Genomic DNA, 16,988 nt, shown 5'->3' on the forward strand with positions numbered 1-16,988 from the left:
GGTCGGAATCTGCCCGTTTCTAACCCACTGGGTCCTGTAGCATCTTGAGAGTTTTCTGTGCTCAGTCCATGTGTGAGTGAGGAGTCCTTGGTGGTGACAAGACACTAACAAAATGTGGGACCTTTGTTCTCTTCCAGCTGAACTGTCTCAAGCAGTGAACAGTGGTACGGGCTTATCAAAGCCTTCCCCACCCTTGCCACCCAAGAGGGGCATTCCATCTAACATGGCACCCTCACTGGAGTCAGCAGGTGCCTCGAAAGCACCAAGTGATAGGGCAGTGACAGCTGCTCGTCCCACATCGATACCAGTGCATATCACCATGTCTCACCCACCACCTTCGCCTTCTCCGCCACTGCCCAGCCACATACCTCCCGAGCCCCTACGCACACCCCTGCCTGCCTCCAGCCCTGCAGCAGAAGCCCAGCTCTCTCTGGAACTGCCCAAGGAGAGCCCTCAACAGGAAGATCTCAAGTCACTGGAAGTGCCCAAGAGGGTGGCAGAGCAGGGGTTTGGAGAACCTCACGTGCCAACGCGGCTGCCCCAGATTCCACTGCACATCCGGATCCAGCAGGCACTGACAAGCCCCCTGCCAGTTACCCCACCTGCGGAGGGGTCTCACAGGGCTCACTCACTGCTCTTTGAAAACGACAGCTTCTGCGAGGACAATGGCCTGGGCCGGACCAGGTCACTGCCAGTCACCATCGAGATGCTGAAAGTGTGAGTACAGACTCTGCGCATGCAGGAGCACTGATGGGCAGCCACCACTGTAAGGAGGGGGGGCAGCCAGGCATGCAGTGGTCTGCATTGTGTGTGGGAGTGCGGCACCCCGTGTCTACACACAGTACCTACAGTTGAGGAAAATGCCCTGGGAATTGAGTATTCAGAGAAGTGGGGATCACCTTGGAATGCTGGGCAGGAAAAGCAAAAGCAGAGCTGAGGAATCTAGGTATTTAACTGCACTGGCAAGGCAAAGTGAGATCCTCAGTTTCTTCATTCATCGGTGATTGCTCCTGATGGCCTGGAGCACGGCTGGGCAAGAGGCTGTCAGCAGGCCGGATCCAGCCCGCGGCAGCTCCCACCCCTAACACGTTGCTTGGGAGCCACTGGGGAGGAGTGAGCCCTTTCAACTCCTGCTATTTAAAGGGTTTGTGCTTTCCTGGCGGCCACCAGGCAATGTGTTAGCAGCGGGGCTGGGAGCTGCAAGTCCTTTCAACTGCTTCTGTTTATAGGGCTCGCGCCTTCCCCGCAGCTGCCAACGTGCGAGCCCTGTAAATAGAAGGAGTTAAAAGAGCTCGCTGCTCCTGGCCCCACCTGCAGCGTGTTGCCGGGGAGGTGAGAGCCCTTTCAACACCTGCTGTTCTGCCTGAGGCCCCGCCTCTTCCAGGGCAGCCTGCGACCACTTCTGAAACTTATAAAGTACCCCCCCCCCCTTCAAAAATTATTGCCCACACCTAGTCTAGAGCGACTGCTTGGGACTTGATGAGAAAGTCTCCCCCCATTTCTGCCTGTGTTTGGCAGCAGCTTTAAACCCAAATGGGGCTGGCTGGTGATATGCGGCTGGCTGGTGATAGGTGGTGTAGGCGTTAGCTTCGGACAATGGATCTCCTTGAATTGGTGCTTGCTGAGTCAGTCTGACCCTTCAGGAAGGAGGGCTCATGCAGTGATTAAGGCATAGACCTGGGAACAGAAACCCTGAGTCTCCTTCAGACTCCCACGGCCATTGACCAGCCACTTGTGTGGGGGGGTTTTCAGAAGTCCCCAAGGAAGCGTCTTGACTCAAGTTCTTGACTCCCTTAGGTGCTTTTGAAAATCGTGCTCATAATCTCTGTCTCACTTGCTGCAGTTTGTGAATGTTCAAAGCACTTTGACATCCCTGGATGGAAGGTGCTCTAGGAAGGCAAAGACATCTGAATACTTAATAGCTCAGCAAAGCTCCCACTAAAGAGTTGTGGGGTAAAACAGGGTGCAGCAGCCCCAGGTCCAACAGCCATTGGCTAGGAGAGGGCTACTGTGCTAATGACCAGCGTTCCGTAGACGCACTTCCATTTAAGTTGTCATTGGGGCTGGGAGAGAAACAAATCCCTGACTGCAAAGTGAATCATTGTCATTGTTAAAAGAAATAATAATCGTGTGCGTTTTTTGTTAGTCCAGATGATGATGAAGAGGAGGAGGAAGGAGACCAAGAAGGTCAACGGAGTTCAGGTCACCGCGTTTACATTGGTGAAGCACCATCTGTCACGATCATTCCTAGGTTAATGCCGCAGCCCCTGCAGGAGGAAGAAGAGGAGGAGGAGGAGGGAATGAGTGATTCGGACTCAGAGGGTCCCATCCTGTATAAGGATGAGGAGGATGAAGAGGAAGATGAAAGCCATAACAGTAAGGTTTCACCTGGGGGAGGGGGAGACAGCTTCACTCCTATATGTGCACAACTGTATTGAGTCACATCAAGAACCCAATGAAAGGGCTAACCATTGCAGCACCCCATAGTGTTAACCTCTTTTTGGCCTCATGAGAGGCTCCACATCTGCAACGTGTGTAGTATTGAACACTGGAAAACATAATCCCACCTGTTCATGCAGAACGATGGGGACTGTTATCACTCCAGAAAGAGATCTTGGAGTCATTGTGTCTAATTTTCTGGTAACATTTATTCACTGTGTCATGGCAGTGAAAAATGGTAACAGAATGCTAGGAGCTAATAAGAAAGGAATAAAGAATAAAACAGAAAATATCATACTGCCACTATGTAAATTTATGGTACACTCACACTAGAGATGTAAGCAACTAGTCGACTACCTACCTGATAAACCTAGGCTTATTGGGTAGTCGAGACACTATTTGACTAGTCACTCCCCACTTCCTTCCTGCTGCCTCTGTATCAGAGGCAGCAATTGGGGAGGAAAAGCAGGAGCCGGTGCTGAGGGGAGCCAGCTTTAAAGTCCCCCAGCACCATCTCCGCGGGGGAGGCAGAAGCGTAGCAGGGAAACAGCTGCAGGCTGTGCTGTAGCTGAGTAGTCCCGGCTCATGCCCGGTCCACCGTTGAACCTCTGCCTTTTAAATGGAGTAACAGCCAGATGGCTAACCCCACTGCGGCTCTGCAGTTTCCCCCCTTATCAACTAATCAAGTAGTGGATTGAAATTCTGTGGACTACTCAATGAGCTAAGTAAACACAATTTAACATCCCTAGGGCACAACCCCCTGGTCTGGAAGTCTCTTAAGAGCCAGAAGCGGGGACTGGACAACAGACGATCGATCACTTGATAATTGCCCTGTTCTGTTAATTCCCTCAGAGTCCCCCAGGCTCCATGTGGCGCTTCTGCTTTGAAATGTGTAAGAGCCCCAGCAGGCGCTCTTGTGCATTTCAAAGGCGAAACTTGGTAGTTCTTATCAAATAGTCGATAGAAATCCCATCGACTATTCGATTTAGTTAATCAAAATTGAACATCCCTACATTCTATCTAGACAGGCTGGTGTGATACCTTTCATCATGCGGCAGGCTGTGCTGTAGCTGTGTTACCTTAGTGTTGGCTTCTGGCAGCAGGGGAGCTGTGGTACTTGACTCTGTGTGGGGGCAGTGGGAGGCAGGAGGGGAGAGGGAGGCCAAGCTGTCTATGGGTCTTACCTCTTACAGTTTGAGGGCACCACTCTCTCTACTCACATAAGGAACTCTTCTTCCCTTTCCCACAGGCACTCTAGCTAACAAGGTGAAGAGGAAAGACACACTGGCCATGAAGCTGGGCAACATGGGCACCCAGCAGGAGCTGGAGGAAAAGAATGCTTTTCCTCGCAAGAGCAAGGAGGAGTGGAATGAAATTCGGCAGCAGATTGGAACAGCTCTGATCAGGTACGAAGTGCAAAGGAAAAGAAAAATCCTCTAGTCTTTGGCATAACTAAGGGTAAGCCAAGAAATCTGCTTGCTTGAATGTGGCAACAAGTAGACTTTTTCTTTATTGAGGACAGCCCTGGCAGGTAGGGGAGATAGGCACCTGGTCACCATTGCGCTAAGTGTGGGCTCAGCTTGTGCCACCCAGTTGTGCCCCTGCTCCTTGGGATAGAGAAGGAAAAATCCTCTCCATCTCGTGACAAGTATTGGAGTGTGGCAGCCCTGCTTTATCTGGCATCCCCACATGGACCATTCCTGCTATGCTCAGCCCTCCCAGATGTGCAAGTAAACTTGATTGAAGTGTTCACCAAATACAGGGTGTATTGACAGCTTCTCTGAGCCATTTACACCCAACTTCGGACCAGCTTGTCCCTCCTGTGTTGCCTACACAACTGCTGTCTGGTCCAGAGAGCTCCATGAGAGCAGCACTTGCGTAGGCCAGGTTCAGTCTAGAGGACTCTGCTGCATGGATGGAAAGTTGTGAAGGGCAGAGGACAACATAGTTGTCTGGTTTGAGCAGTAATGATCTTAATCCAAAAAGGGGGAGAAAGATGAGTCAAGTGAGCATGGTATTAACTCTTTCCCTGATTGCCTCCATGTGAGAGTTTGCATCTGTGAGTCCTACAGGAATATGGCTGGGCAAGTGTAATGGTTTTTACCTCTTCTCGTTTAGGCGACTAAGTCAGAGACCAACAGCAGAAGAGCTGGAGCAAAGAAACATACTTCAACGTGAGTAGAGTTGCCCTGAAGCTCCCAAACATTTAAATTGCTGCTTTTGGGGTGTTTTGGGTTTTTTTGTTTTTTGTTACTTCACTTTGCTGCAGATGTTCTTATCCATCAGTACTTATTAGCCAGGATGGGTAGGAATGGTGTCCCTAGCCTCTGTTGGTTAGGGGCTGGAAATGGGTGACAGGAGAGGAATCACTTGATGATTACCTTTCTGTTCACTTCCTCTGGGGCACCTGGCATTGGCCGCTGTCGGCAGACAGCATTCTGGGCTAGATGGACCTTTGGTCTGGCCCAGTCTAGCCATTCTTATGCACTGAGATCTCCTGGGAAAATAGGCTAAATACTCCAGAGCCCCTGTTTGGCACTGTGGTGACTGCGCATTCTGTGGTCTGTTACATCACTGTATAAAAAACAGTTTCATTAGATTTCCCAATTACACTGTTACTCATGAGCAATGGTTTGAATTATGGTTAATGAATGGGACTCCATTGAATCCAGGAACCTGCAGTAGAAAGCCCTGCTTTTGGGTTGTAGCGTCAGAGTGATGCAGGGAAGGAACGTGATTAGAGCTAAGGTTTTAGGCCCCTGTTTACAAACTGCACTGAGCTAGTATTACTGTGCTGTTCTGTATCCCTTCTGTGGGGTACCAGCAAACACTGTCCTGTCTGAAATTTCCTGGAGAATAGTATGAACACTTGAACACAATTCAAAGGACCCTGTTCAGTAATTTATACCCGAAGGATTGTGAAATAACACACGGTTGCTTTTTTAAATAAAAAGTGTTTTGCTTGGATGTAAACATTTAACTGCAGTATGTGCAGCCCACAAATCACTGAATCATGCTAGGGCATAAAACCCAGCAGATGATTATGGTCTGTCTAGCTTTGTTGCCCAGATGAGTGTAATTAGAGTTAACGGTTATAAATGTCAAAAAGAAACAAGACTTTAAAAATCAACTTTAGAAAGGAACATGTCAGAGGTCATTTTAAACAGAAATGTCCTTCTCTGAATTGCCTTTTAAACCAGTAGCATAACAGATCTGGGGAGGGGGGTGCTTCAAGTACCCATTTAAAAATGTGATTTAGGCTCATAGGAGACAAAACCACTCAGATGGTTTAGAAAAATTTGCCTGGAGTCCTCTGCTAGTCTGGAGAGGGCCCTGGTTAGCTATTGACCCATCCTGAGGTAAGGCCCTTTCAGACATCCTTTCCCTAGTGCTCTCAGCATGCCTGCTGTTACTGTTGACAGACCGTAGGAAATGCAGATATCCCCTTGCTATGAAAAGCTAATTTTCTGTGTTCAGCTCTTGAAAGTAGTTTTCAAAAACAAGTAGTGTTGGCCATGCTTAAATGACACATTTTTTTCCCCTTGCCAGAAAAAAATGAGGCTGACCGGCAGGCCGAGAAGAGGGAGATTAAACGCCGACTCACCAGAAAGGTACTGCAGTGCTCCATGTTGTGCTGCCTATCTCTCTGAGCTGATATGGATGGTGGTGGTAGTAGCACCTAAGAGTCTGTAGAGGGGTGGAGAAGTCCGTGAGGTTGCTCTGTGATTATCCTGAGTGACCTCTGACTGTAACAGGCTGGGAATTAGAATCATAGAATACTAGAACTGGAAGGGACCTCGAGAGTCCATGAAGTCCCGGTCCCCTGCCCTCAGGACCCAATACTGTCTAGACCATCCCTGATAGTCTATGTAACCTACTCTTAAATATCTCCAGAGATGGAGATTCCACAACCTCTCTAGGCAATTTATTCCAGTGTTTAACTACCCTGACAGGAAGTTTTTCCTAATGTCCAATCTAACATCCCTTGCTGCAGTTTAAGCCCATTGCTTCTTGTCCTATTGGTCTCAGCTGTCGAGGTATCACTGCACCTATCGCTGGGGTCTTGGAGTTTTATAGTAAAACAGCAGCAGCCATAGTTTTCACACTGGGTGGCCTTGAAATCAGTTTCCTAAAGAAATGCTTAGGAGAAATTGCTGCAACTGCTTAGTAGTTGTCTTCAGTGAGATTTGTTCCCAGTACTCTGAAAAAACAGCCACTTATTTAGGTGCTTAGATGTGGATTTAGGAACCTGACTTGAGGCAGCTAGGCTCAAGAATTGACTGCCATTTCCAGAATGGGGTGTGAAATGGACAGACTACCCCAGATTCTAACACTGCCCTGTCCCATATACCAAAAGGATTAGCTATGGATCTCAGATGGGTCTAGCCCACAGGCACAGAGTTAATTTCGTTCCATAATTGTGGCTGGGAAGGAATTTTTCCAGAGCATATTGATATGGAGCTTGAGTACATGTTGCCATTCACTGGTTGGGGGTACAACCCACACAGTCAGTCTCTTGCAGTGGCATGGGAAATGATATCACTGTATCAAGGGCCCTCCCTCCATCTGTTCCTGTAGCTCTCGTTTGAAATGCCATCCTGGCCCTGTGTGCTTTTTTCACTACCATAGACTCACTTCACTGAGGAGGCACTTAGCTACTGTCCTTAAGAGTTACTATGTGCTGTGTTGCATCTCACATCAGGAGCCAGCAGTTCATAATAGTGATCTCTCGTGTTGACACAAAGATTAAAAGGTGGAGTCTTTGACCAATATGCACATTGGTGACAAGTACAGTCGAAGCTGACCTGTCTTCTGTTGTTTTCAGCTTAGTCAAAGGCCTACAGTAGCTGAATTGCAAGCCAGGAAGATCCTGAGGTTTCATGAGTATGTGGAAGTGACAAATGCTCAGGACTATGACCGGCGAGCAGATAAGCCATGGACAAAACTCACCCCTGCTGACAAGGTAATGTCAAGAGTGCTCTCTTCCCAGCCCTTGAAGCCATACATTGGATACTCCATGCTCAGGAATGTGAGCAAAGTAAAGTTGCTCTTCTTCCTTTTGCTTCAACTCTTCCATGTAGTGGAACCGTCCAATTCCCTCCCTCCTTCCGAATGACTCTTCCCACCTCTCTGGCCCCATCCTGTTGAGCATCTACCCGCTACCAGCACACTAACAGCTTCCGTTCCCTACATACAGAGCCCAAAGGGCCTCTGTGCTGCTTTCTCCTCATTCCTGGACCAACCACCCTCTTCTTGCTGTGGCAGGGTACAGATGCTGGGAAGACCCAAGTAAGAGGGTGTTCTTGGCAGGCGGAAGCTTGCCTGATCAGAGTCGTGGCAGGAAAGTGTTTCAGTCCAGTTCCATGCATCATTGTACTTTAAGAACTGGGCAGACCTTAGGATTACAGGCACCTGGGAATTAGTCAGAATCGTAAGGTTAACCTGAGTCTTGAGTAGGGTTGCTGAAGAAGAAATGAGGATGCTGCTGAGTTTGATCTCCAAATCCTCACTTGAGGTATAGCTATCTGCAAGCTCTCTCTTCAGATACGAGGAAATGGAGGCGGTGGTCAGTCCTGTCCATTTCAAAACTACATGTGCCCTTCATTTTCTTCACCACAAGTCACTGAGATGGTGCGGACCAGCCATAAGCAGATCAATTTGTCCTGAGTCTGTGTTAATGGTCGGTGTGTGCGGGGGGGTATGCCCGTCTGGTGACCTGAAAGGATTTCTCTCCTCCTCCTTGCAGGCTGCCATCCGAAAGGAACTGAATGAGTTTAAAAGCTCTGAAATGGCAGTGCATGAAGACAGCAAACACTTCACACGGTGAGTGAGACAAGATTCCAGCCCATTTGTTTGCCTCCGTGGCTGCTTTGGGTCTTGCTTGTAAAGCTGAGCTTTGAGCCCCTTGATCCAAGAGCGGATCTGAGCTTTAATATAGAATATGAGCTTTAATCCTATGTGGGAGAAATGACCAGATGCAGTTTTCAGACTTTTATCTTCACTTTCCTCATTGCTGGAGAGCTTCTTGCGTGCACCTGCCTGTAAACTGTGGGCCTGGAGGCTGGGTAATGAGTTAGTGAGCCTTTCGCCAGTTTACAGTGGGTTCAAATCCTGGTAAGTCAATAGTGAGCAAAAGCTGATTCTAGTTAACAGCTGGCTAGTGGTGTATGTTCCATTTCCAGGTCGCCAGGTCCCCATGTCACAGAAAACACCATGGCTACATCTACACTGGCACCCTTTTCTGGAAATGCTTAAAACGGAACAGTTTTCCGTTATAAGTATTTCCAGAAAAAGCGCGTCTACATTGGCAGGATGCTTTTCTGGAAAAGCACTTTTTCCGGAAAAGCGTCCGTGGCCCATGTAGACGCGCTTTTCCGCAAAAAATCCCCGATCGTCATTTTCGCGATGAGGGCTTTTTTGCGGAAAAGACTACTGTGCTGTCTACACTGGCCCTTTTCCGGAACAGTTTTTCTGGAAAAGGACTTTTGCCCGAATGGGAGCAGCATAGTTTTTCTGGAAAAACAATGACAATTTTACAGTAGATTGTCATTGCTTTTCCGGAAAAGCAAGTGGCCAGTGTAGACAGCTGGCAAGTTATTCCAGAAAAGCGGCTGCTTTTCTGGAATAAGTGGCCCAGTGTAGACACAGCCCATTACAATTCCTCCGCCAACTCACTCCACAGTCTCTGCATAGAAGTCAGTGGAGCATGGAGACTGAAAAGCTGCCCCCTCAAACTTTTGAGTGTGTTGGCTAGGCAATGCAAGTCAAGTTCTTTCTCTGTCTCCCACTGGGGTGGGTTGGCGCACAGGGGTGTGAAGTGACTTCAAAATTATCACTAAGAATCAGTGATTTCACACTGTCAGTGCGGACATTCTAGCAGTATAGACAACCTGATTTTTTTTAAAACATCCATAACACTTCTTTACAGTTTACCGACATTCCAGCTGTGACATTGATTTTATTCTTCCATCTTAGGTACCATCGGCCATAATCCTCCAAAAGAGGGAGTGAGAAACCAGAGCGGAGAGGACTGAAAGTGTGTGGTATTTCTATCTTCTTGACAATACAGTGAGAGAGAACCTGGGGGCTCATCCATGCTTTGCCTTGAGAGCATACCCAGAAAAGGGCTATGAGCTGGGGTGCAGGGGGATCCTATCTGAATGTAGCATTTCACTGGAACAAACACATCTCAAGTGCCATCAGGCTGGAACTGAACACTATACCTCGCATGATACAGCAATACTCCCCAGGCATGCAGGCACCCTGGCTCACCATCCTGGGGACCACTCTGGCATTGGAACTGAGCTCTTCCACCCCTCCCTCAGCTGCCTTTCTTGCTTATGATGGACCCTGTTCTCCACTGTAAATAGTCCTTACAAACTGGTTGGAACTTTTTGTTTTTCCCTTTTTGGTAAGGGGAGGGGAAAAATAATCTAAGCTCTGATGTTCCAGAGAGCTGGGAAGCATGTGTGTATATTTGCTGTGTACAAAGGAAACCTTTTTTAAAAATGCTGTCCTGGCAGGAGACTGACATGTGACTATTTTTGATTTTGCTTGTGTCTTTTTAATGTACTTAATATTCTGAATCACTACTGACCAATGTATGTTGCCCTGGAAGGGAAATGTATAGACTGTAACAACATATGCTGCATCTTGTAAACTTAAATTTTTTTATTTTACAAAAACCAAACCCACGAACCTGCTCCTGCGCTAATAGACCTTGTCTTGAGACAATTAAGCTCTTGTTTAATAGGAGCTACAGACAAAGGAAATGACTGTTGCCTTTTAAAGTTTTGTTTTTAATTTCAGGAAATTGTGGCATGTAGTAAGCTTTCTTTGATTGTGTCTTCCTCTATTTTATTTTTTTTAAGTCTCCCAAACCAGGGTGAAACTTGCCTTTTCCTAGTCCCATAGCGAAACCTACTGGAAATTCTGAGCATTACACTGTGGGGCAGGGGAGGTTTTAAAAAGTGGCCTTAAAACCAGCCAGTCTTTTAAGAGTGTTTTCATATCAGTTCTTACTGAATGTTAATGTTGATATCGGCTACTGCTGTAATGAAGTGCACAGCACTTGTCCCATGAGAGTGAAATGACACTTGGAATGAAGGGAAAGCAGGGGGAGATGTTTAAGAAGATGGGCGATTGGGGATTTTAAAGGGTGGAGAGTTCTGTGGTGTTGGATCACTGGCTTGTCTTATTCGTTACTTGTTCACTGTCTTTGCTGGAGATCACTCACAACCTATATGCTCGTGAATCCTATATGCCTACCTAATGTGGAGGCCTTTTCATATGCTTGGTACTGCCCTTTTTCCATGAAGTGCTAAGTATCTGGTGGGCCAGTCCCACAGGATATAGTGTGGCACCCTCATCTGCTGCAATCGCACTCTCGGGAGATAGTTAATTCTTGTTTCATCTCAGTCATATTCTTATGCAAGGAGTCACTGGGGAGAATTTCTTGTTTCTTCAGGGTTCCTTTGCTGCCCCCACACCAATGATTCACAAAGAGGCAAAGATTGAAGTTCCCTTTTATGGAAAAAATTTGGAACTGGTGCATTGTATTTCCATATTGCTTCTCTGATGTACAAAATCTCTGTAGACTACATGATTGCGTTGTATATCTGTTATCCTGTTGACAAATTTTAATTATTAAATAAAGTATTTTAGGATTTTTTTTGTAAATAAAACAACTTGTCTTGTACTTTTGCCACTCACAGATAGGGGACAAATACTTGGGGCAGGAGGGGGTTGTGACCTAGGGCATGGGTGCAAGATGGAATGCAGAGGGTTTGGATCTGACCCTGGGACAGGAGGGACTACCGCCGATCCCAGCAATGGCAACAGAGTTCTTCATCCTTTTGAAGAGGAACAATTACATTCTGTATGATTTTAGTCTTTTGCAAGTCTGTCACGAGACCATAGCTTAGGTTCTGTTTGACTTATAAATAACATCCTGCTGATGTTCAGTCTAAGCATAGGGAATATTACTACCTCTGACCAAAATTTTCTCACCCACATTGTACTTACGGGCTATTGCCCTCCACCCCAAGAGAAAGTGCATGTCTGCCATGTTGCTATATAGTAGGTTAAGTCATTTTGAATCTTAAGGATGAAAGACTATGTAAATATGTTATAAAGGTAGCTTGTGAGCTGGAGTACATTTGCTTCTGTGTATTTATATATGGATTTGCCTTGGAAGAACCATTTGGTTAGTGAGGACCATCTGCTCACAGGATTTAGAAACCTGTTTGAAATTCTGTGGGATGAAGTGGAGACTGATTTCTGCCAGTGCCCTCTTTGATACCCGCTGCTGACTTTGTCTCCAAGCCTTTAGGCCTGGCTACGCTACAATTTTACCTAGATCCTGTCCTAGATCACCAAATGGTGCCCCAGGTGAGGCTCATCTTTGACACCCTTTTAAACTTTTGAATTAATTTTTATTGTATTTGTAGTCCATTTCACAACTTTGGTACACGATTTGCATAAGTGATTTATCCCTGTTACGTAAGACCATAATTTTGTATGTTGGATTTATAAATCTTTATTCATGCCATATACAAGCACATTAAAAATTAGCTTTCTCTAGGCTTATAGAAGCTTTCTAAGAATAAGTGAAATTTACTAACATCAATGTTGGATGGACCACTATTAAATAGTGCTAACAGTAAGTGTCAGCCTTAAAGGATAAATATTTTCCCTTAGGAAAAAAACAAAAACTTAAACAACGAATGGCCTTGCAGCACCTCAGAGACTAACAAAATCTCGTAAGGTGCTACAGGACCATTTGTTCTTCAATTTTTTGCAGTTAGGGTATGTCTACACTGCATGGCTACCCTGCATCTACAGAAGCCGCCCATCATTTAAAAATCTTTTTTAAATTAACAAGCATGCTATTTCGCCATTGCGGTAAACCTCACTGCACTCATAGCATGTTATTTTGAAAATTGGTGCTGTGTAGACAACCCCAAATTTCAAAATAAGCTATTTTGAAATTAGTTTCAAAATTTACATAGGGCAAATTGCGTATCATTTCGAGTTTAGGGTGCTGTGTACGTGCACCCTTGCAGGCTACCACAGCTACCCCGCTGCGATTTTCCCGTTAGTCAATGAAAACAGTACCCCAAGCCTGGCAACACCCCATCACTCTTCATAGCATTAGTTGTAGTGCTGAGTCCATGCAACAAAAACCCTACCTAAATGAATTGCAAGGAGTTGGACTGGATGCCTGTATGTTCAGAGTTGTTGGTTTTTTCCCCCCAGAGTTAGTTAAGTATTTAGGAGTTAGTGTTAATGCAGCCACCGGCAAGAGTAGGGAGCCTCACTCAGACTAGTGTATTGAGACACCCTTTGTCCACGCGGCTGGGAGGGTGACGCCCCCTTTGGGTGTGTCTGCCAGCCCCGCCCTCTACCTGCGAGAGGAGACACTCCCCTGCTTCAGGCAGTGACACGGCGCTCCGGCAGGGGGCGCTGCCCGTCCTGGGCAGGGAGACGCCTCCCTACCAAAGAACAAACCCTATTCCCCTCCGACATCCATTTTACGCATGCGCTTCAAGGAGCCGTCCTCCTCCCCTCCCCCCCCGGCCTTGTATTGCGCACGCGCTGGAACTGTCGCTCAAGCGTGTCCCTACTGCGCCTGTGCCAACCCGGTGCGAAGTACCACTAACTCCTCCCGCCCTGTCCGGACCGCGCATGCGCCTTGGCCCGGGGCTTCCCGTCGTGCCCTGGGCGCTATAAATTCTCGTGGCGCCGCCATTTTCGGTCTTTTCCCGCTGGGGAAGGTGAGTGCGGGGGTCGGTGGCGGCGTTAGTAAGAGGCGGGTGCCTTGGGGGGAGAAGCTGATGGTGGGGGGGTGGGGGCCTTGCACACACGTTCGCTTTCGCTGATTGGAGGCTGGGTCTGACCCCCCCCGTTTACCCCGGTGGGGCAGGCGAAATCGCTGCCTGGGCCTCCAGCGCGGCGCAGTCCACTCCCCCCTCGGGGGGGGGGCCGCGAGTCCCCCGCGTGGGGGGGGCAGGGTCACCGCTCTCTGCGGGCGGGGGGGGGCCGCGAGTCCCCCGCGTGGGGGGGGCAGGGTCACCGCTCTCTGCGGGCGGGGGGGGGCCGCGAGTCCCCCGCGTGGGGGGGGCAGGGTCACCGCTCTCTGCACGCGGGGGGGGGGCTGCCCCGCCCCTGAGCAGCCAGCCCGGGGTCCCCGCTGCAGCCGCACCCGACGGGGGCACCCGGAGAAGTTGCTCTCTCCTGGCTCTGCCCATGTGGCGTATGGGAGCGTCGAGGCCTGCGGGCTCCGTGACGTACAGTCCCCTTCCACGCCGTTGGAGAACAAGCCGGGCCCCTGGTCTGCAGCCTGCATATTCCTACTGCTTCTCTGAGTCCTCGGACCCTGACTGAGGAGATAAACCATGCAGGAGACACGGCCTCGGCGGAGCTCCTAGGGGCCCTGCTGGCAAACGCCATTGGGGAGAGGACGCAGGGATCCGCTCTTCTAACTGCTCTTTGCTTGTCCTGTCTGCAGGTTTGCCAGCAGCAGCAGCATTGCACTCCTGCCCATAAGGTGAGTACCTGCATCATTTATACGTTCAGTGAGTTGATAAACTTATCCTTTCACTCACTGATACTGTTTTCTTGCACGCTTGGGCTAGCTCTGCAGTGTAGCCCAGTTCAGCCAAAACAACATCCAATCCTGGAAGTGTAGCACTTCTTGGCAAGGAGAGCAAAGCTCCACATTGTAACTAAACATGAACTAACTACCCTGTCAGAAAGCATAGGTGGTGATCCTTTCTCAGAATAGATCTGTAGGCTTGTCTGGCTACAGGATGAGGCTTTTGGGAGCCTGGAATGTTGTTATATTTGAAGTCTTAGTGTCCACAACAGTGTTCTTATCATGTAGTCTAATCTAATAATTGAAATTTAGAATCTATGGTGGTGTGGTTCTGTTTCCTTTTTACTAACGGACAGATTTTTTTTTGATCATTACAAAATCATTTTGATAATGGTCAAGTTTTAGTGCATGAAAGGCTAATTGGGTGGATGGTTAAGTTGTAAATGGGAGTAGAGTACATTGGCATTTCAATCCAACGTGGATATCCAGAGAAGTTGCTCTCTCTTGGCTCTGTCCATGTGGCGTATGGGAGCGTAGAGGCCTTCGGGCTCCATGACGTATAGTCCCTTTCCACGCCGTTGGAGAACAAGCCGGGCCTCTGGTCTGCAGCCTGCATATTCCTACTGCTTCTCTGAGTCTTCGGACTGTGACTGAGGAGATAAACCATGCAGGAAACATTTAATCAGTCAGGTAGCTTCTTTAGTACCAAGGTTATGGATATGAGTGTTCGGACACACTTAAGTAAACTGCTGCTTCTAGGGCATTTGTGTTGTGGGGGAGTGATCCTCCGATGCAGATTGCATTTTACTCATAGTAAATTATGACAAAGAACCTGTCAAACTTTTGGGACTATTCTCTACTGGAAGTTTGGGAAACTAGAGCTGGCTGGTTCTGTAGAGAATGGTGGAAGACACACATTCTGAGGCACAGAAAATCTTAAAGCCCATGCAATAGTGGGCGGGGGCATGAGGCCATCTGCATATTCTACTTTGTATTGAAACTAGGGAATGAAATCCATACAATATGGCCTTGCCTTTTTGGAAATCATTTGCACTTCCAACATGTATTTTTAAATTAAGCCTTGCTACAATCTCTGAAAAATAGATTAGCCTGATACTATTGGAAGGGGAAACTTAAGGCACAGCAAGGTGGCCTTAGTTACAGATGAAGTCTGCCAAAAGTGGGAATGGAATCCAGGACTCTTTGACTAAAGTACCTTGAAAAATCCCATTAAAACAAACCTCTGACACTTGGTTTTATTCTTTTTCCAGGTAAAATGAAGAAGTAGCTGGATAAACACTGCTCTACAGCCAAAATGCTTCTGAAATAAATGTAGTCAAACTTTACTAATTCTGGGTCACTGAGAACGAAAATGATGCTTAAAATTGTTGATTGGCTCTAGTTTTTAAGATATGCTATTGGGTCAGTATATATGACCTTTGACTTGCCAATGGCAGAGGATAAGTGAATTATAAGGGGAAGGGATCTCAATTTAAACCAGAAATGACTAAAAGACATCTTTGACTGGATCTATGAATAAATCTGACTGGGTTTGGACAGTACTTGCTTTTAGGCAAAACAATGAATGATGCAATCTGTAGCTGGTATTGCATCATACATGATATGAATTGCATCATGTTATTCCTAAAAGTCGTGGATGATGCAGTCATAACAAAGCTTACATCACTCTACTGAACAAATTGCCCTATATCAGCTCTAGAAATCATACAGTGTCGTGCTCTCTTATATGTCGGTGCTTGATTTTGCAAAGGGACATATTTCTGTTTAGCCAAAGTGAGCAGAGATGCCTCCTGCTTGTGTGAACAGTGCAGATAACTTCTGCTATGTTTGTGGTGAAGTGACTTTTGTATCACAAAAGCGCAGTATAACCACTATAGTTAAGAAAGCGTATCGCCTTTATTTTGGCTGCAAAATTGGAGATCAGGACAAGAGGTGGGCCCCACACATATGCTGCAACACTTGAAGTGCAACAAACCTTCGCCAGTGGTTGAACAGGAAAAGGAAATCTATGCCTTTTGCAGTTCCAATGATTTGGAGAGAGCCAACAGATCATACCAGCAATTGTTACTTCTGCATGGTGCCTCCAGTTGGGAAAGGTGTGTCAAAGAAGAAAAAGTGGACTGTGCATTATCCAAACATTCCATCAGCTATACGCCCAGTACCCCACGGAGAAGGACTGCCGGTTCCTGATGCACCAGAATCATTCTCACTTGAGTTAGAAGAGGAAGAGGATGAAACTTCTGGTCCTGAACCATCAATGTCACAAGACCCACATTTTCTCCCATCCTCCTCTGACCCACACCTCATAACACAAGGTGAACTGAATGACCTTGTGAGGGATTTAGAACTACACAAGAGTAAGGCAGAGCTGTTGGGCTCCAGACTACAACAGTGGAATCTCCTGGCAGGTGGTAATAGGTTTTCAGTGTTCCATGACCATCAAAAAGGATCTTGTCCCATTCTTCATGGAAGGTGATCTTGTAAATTATTGAACTTGAGGGAAGGAGAAATATTACTTCTGAGGTCAAGCTTTATAAATATACTATAGCAGGTCATGTACTATATTAAGGGTCTGTTTTGCTTAATAAACATTAAATTAATGTGCTTTTTGTGTTTTGTTCAAATAATTGGTTCCCATTCCACTGCAATATAATCACCATTTTCTAACATGCTAAGGTATTAAATCTCAATATTAAGCTATAAAATGGCTTCAAATACATGTTTAATTATACTGTACTCTTTAGTTAGCCAAAAATTATGGACCAAATCTGGCATAAAGGCTTTTTCTATTTCAAATCAACATCTTTTATGCTCTATCAGGTAGGCAGTCTTCAAACTAAAGCGCTGTATAAGAATGAAGGCATATAGGGGTGGGGGGGAGAACTCAAGGAAGAGGATGCAGGCTGCAGGAGTCTGGACATTGGTTGGGTGG

The 16,988-nt window shown here is 47.0% G+C and overlaps 1 protein-coding gene, 1 long non-coding RNA gene and 2 other non-coding genes across 9 annotated transcripts in view; all 4 read left to right on the top strand.

Moving 5' to 3' along the window:
* The window catches only part of PHACTR4 (phosphatase and actin regulator 4), a 119,559-nt gene extending 108,438 nt beyond the window's left edge, over positions 1-11,121 (top strand). For 3 of the 6 annotated variants that reach the window (XM_075908596.1, XM_075908595.1, XM_006121068.2), the window contains 8 exons: positions 138-717; positions 2,147-2,376; positions 3,689-3,845; positions 4,558-4,613; positions 5,989-6,050; positions 7,265-7,402; positions 8,186-8,262; positions 9,415-11,120. In XM_075908596.1, the coding sequence (XP_075764711.1) occupies positions 138-717; positions 2,147-2,376; positions 3,689-3,845; positions 4,558-4,613; positions 5,989-6,050; positions 7,265-7,402; positions 8,186-8,262; positions 9,415-9,430 (1,316 nt within the window). In that variant the 3' untranslated portion in view covers positions 9,431-11,120. Of the gene's footprint in view, positions 1-137; positions 718-2,146; positions 2,377-3,688; positions 3,846-4,557; positions 4,614-5,988; positions 6,051-7,264; positions 7,403-8,185; positions 8,263-9,414 lie in introns of all 6 variants that reach the window. The other 3 variants (XM_075908592.1, XM_075908593.1, XM_075908597.1) reach the window with 2 other exon arrangements.
* Positions 11,122-13,252: 2,131 nt separating this feature from the next.
* Positions 13,253-16,660, top strand: LOC106731872 (uncharacterized). Its single transcript, XR_001368111.3, has 2 exons — positions 13,253-13,987; positions 15,307-16,660. It is a non-coding gene; the product is annotated as an uncharacterized LOC106731872 (long non-coding RNA).
* On the top strand, positions 13,643-13,850 carry LOC112545463 (small nucleolar RNA SNORA73 family). The gene has a single exon (XR_003088926.2). It is a non-coding gene; the product is annotated as a small nucleolar RNA SNORA73 family (small nucleolar RNA).
* On the top strand, positions 14,508-14,715 carry LOC112545462 (small nucleolar RNA SNORA73 family). Its single transcript, XR_003088925.1, has one exon. It is a non-coding gene; the product is annotated as a small nucleolar RNA SNORA73 family (small nucleolar RNA).
* Positions 16,661-16,988: the final 328 nt, after the last annotated feature.

The sequence above is a fragment of the Pelodiscus sinensis genome, chromosome 25, assembly GCF_049634645.1.
Source record: "Pelodiscus sinensis isolate JC-2024 chromosome 25, ASM4963464v1, whole genome shotgun sequence".
Lineage (NCBI taxonomy): Eukaryota > Metazoa > Chordata > Testudines > Trionychidae > Pelodiscus > Pelodiscus sinensis.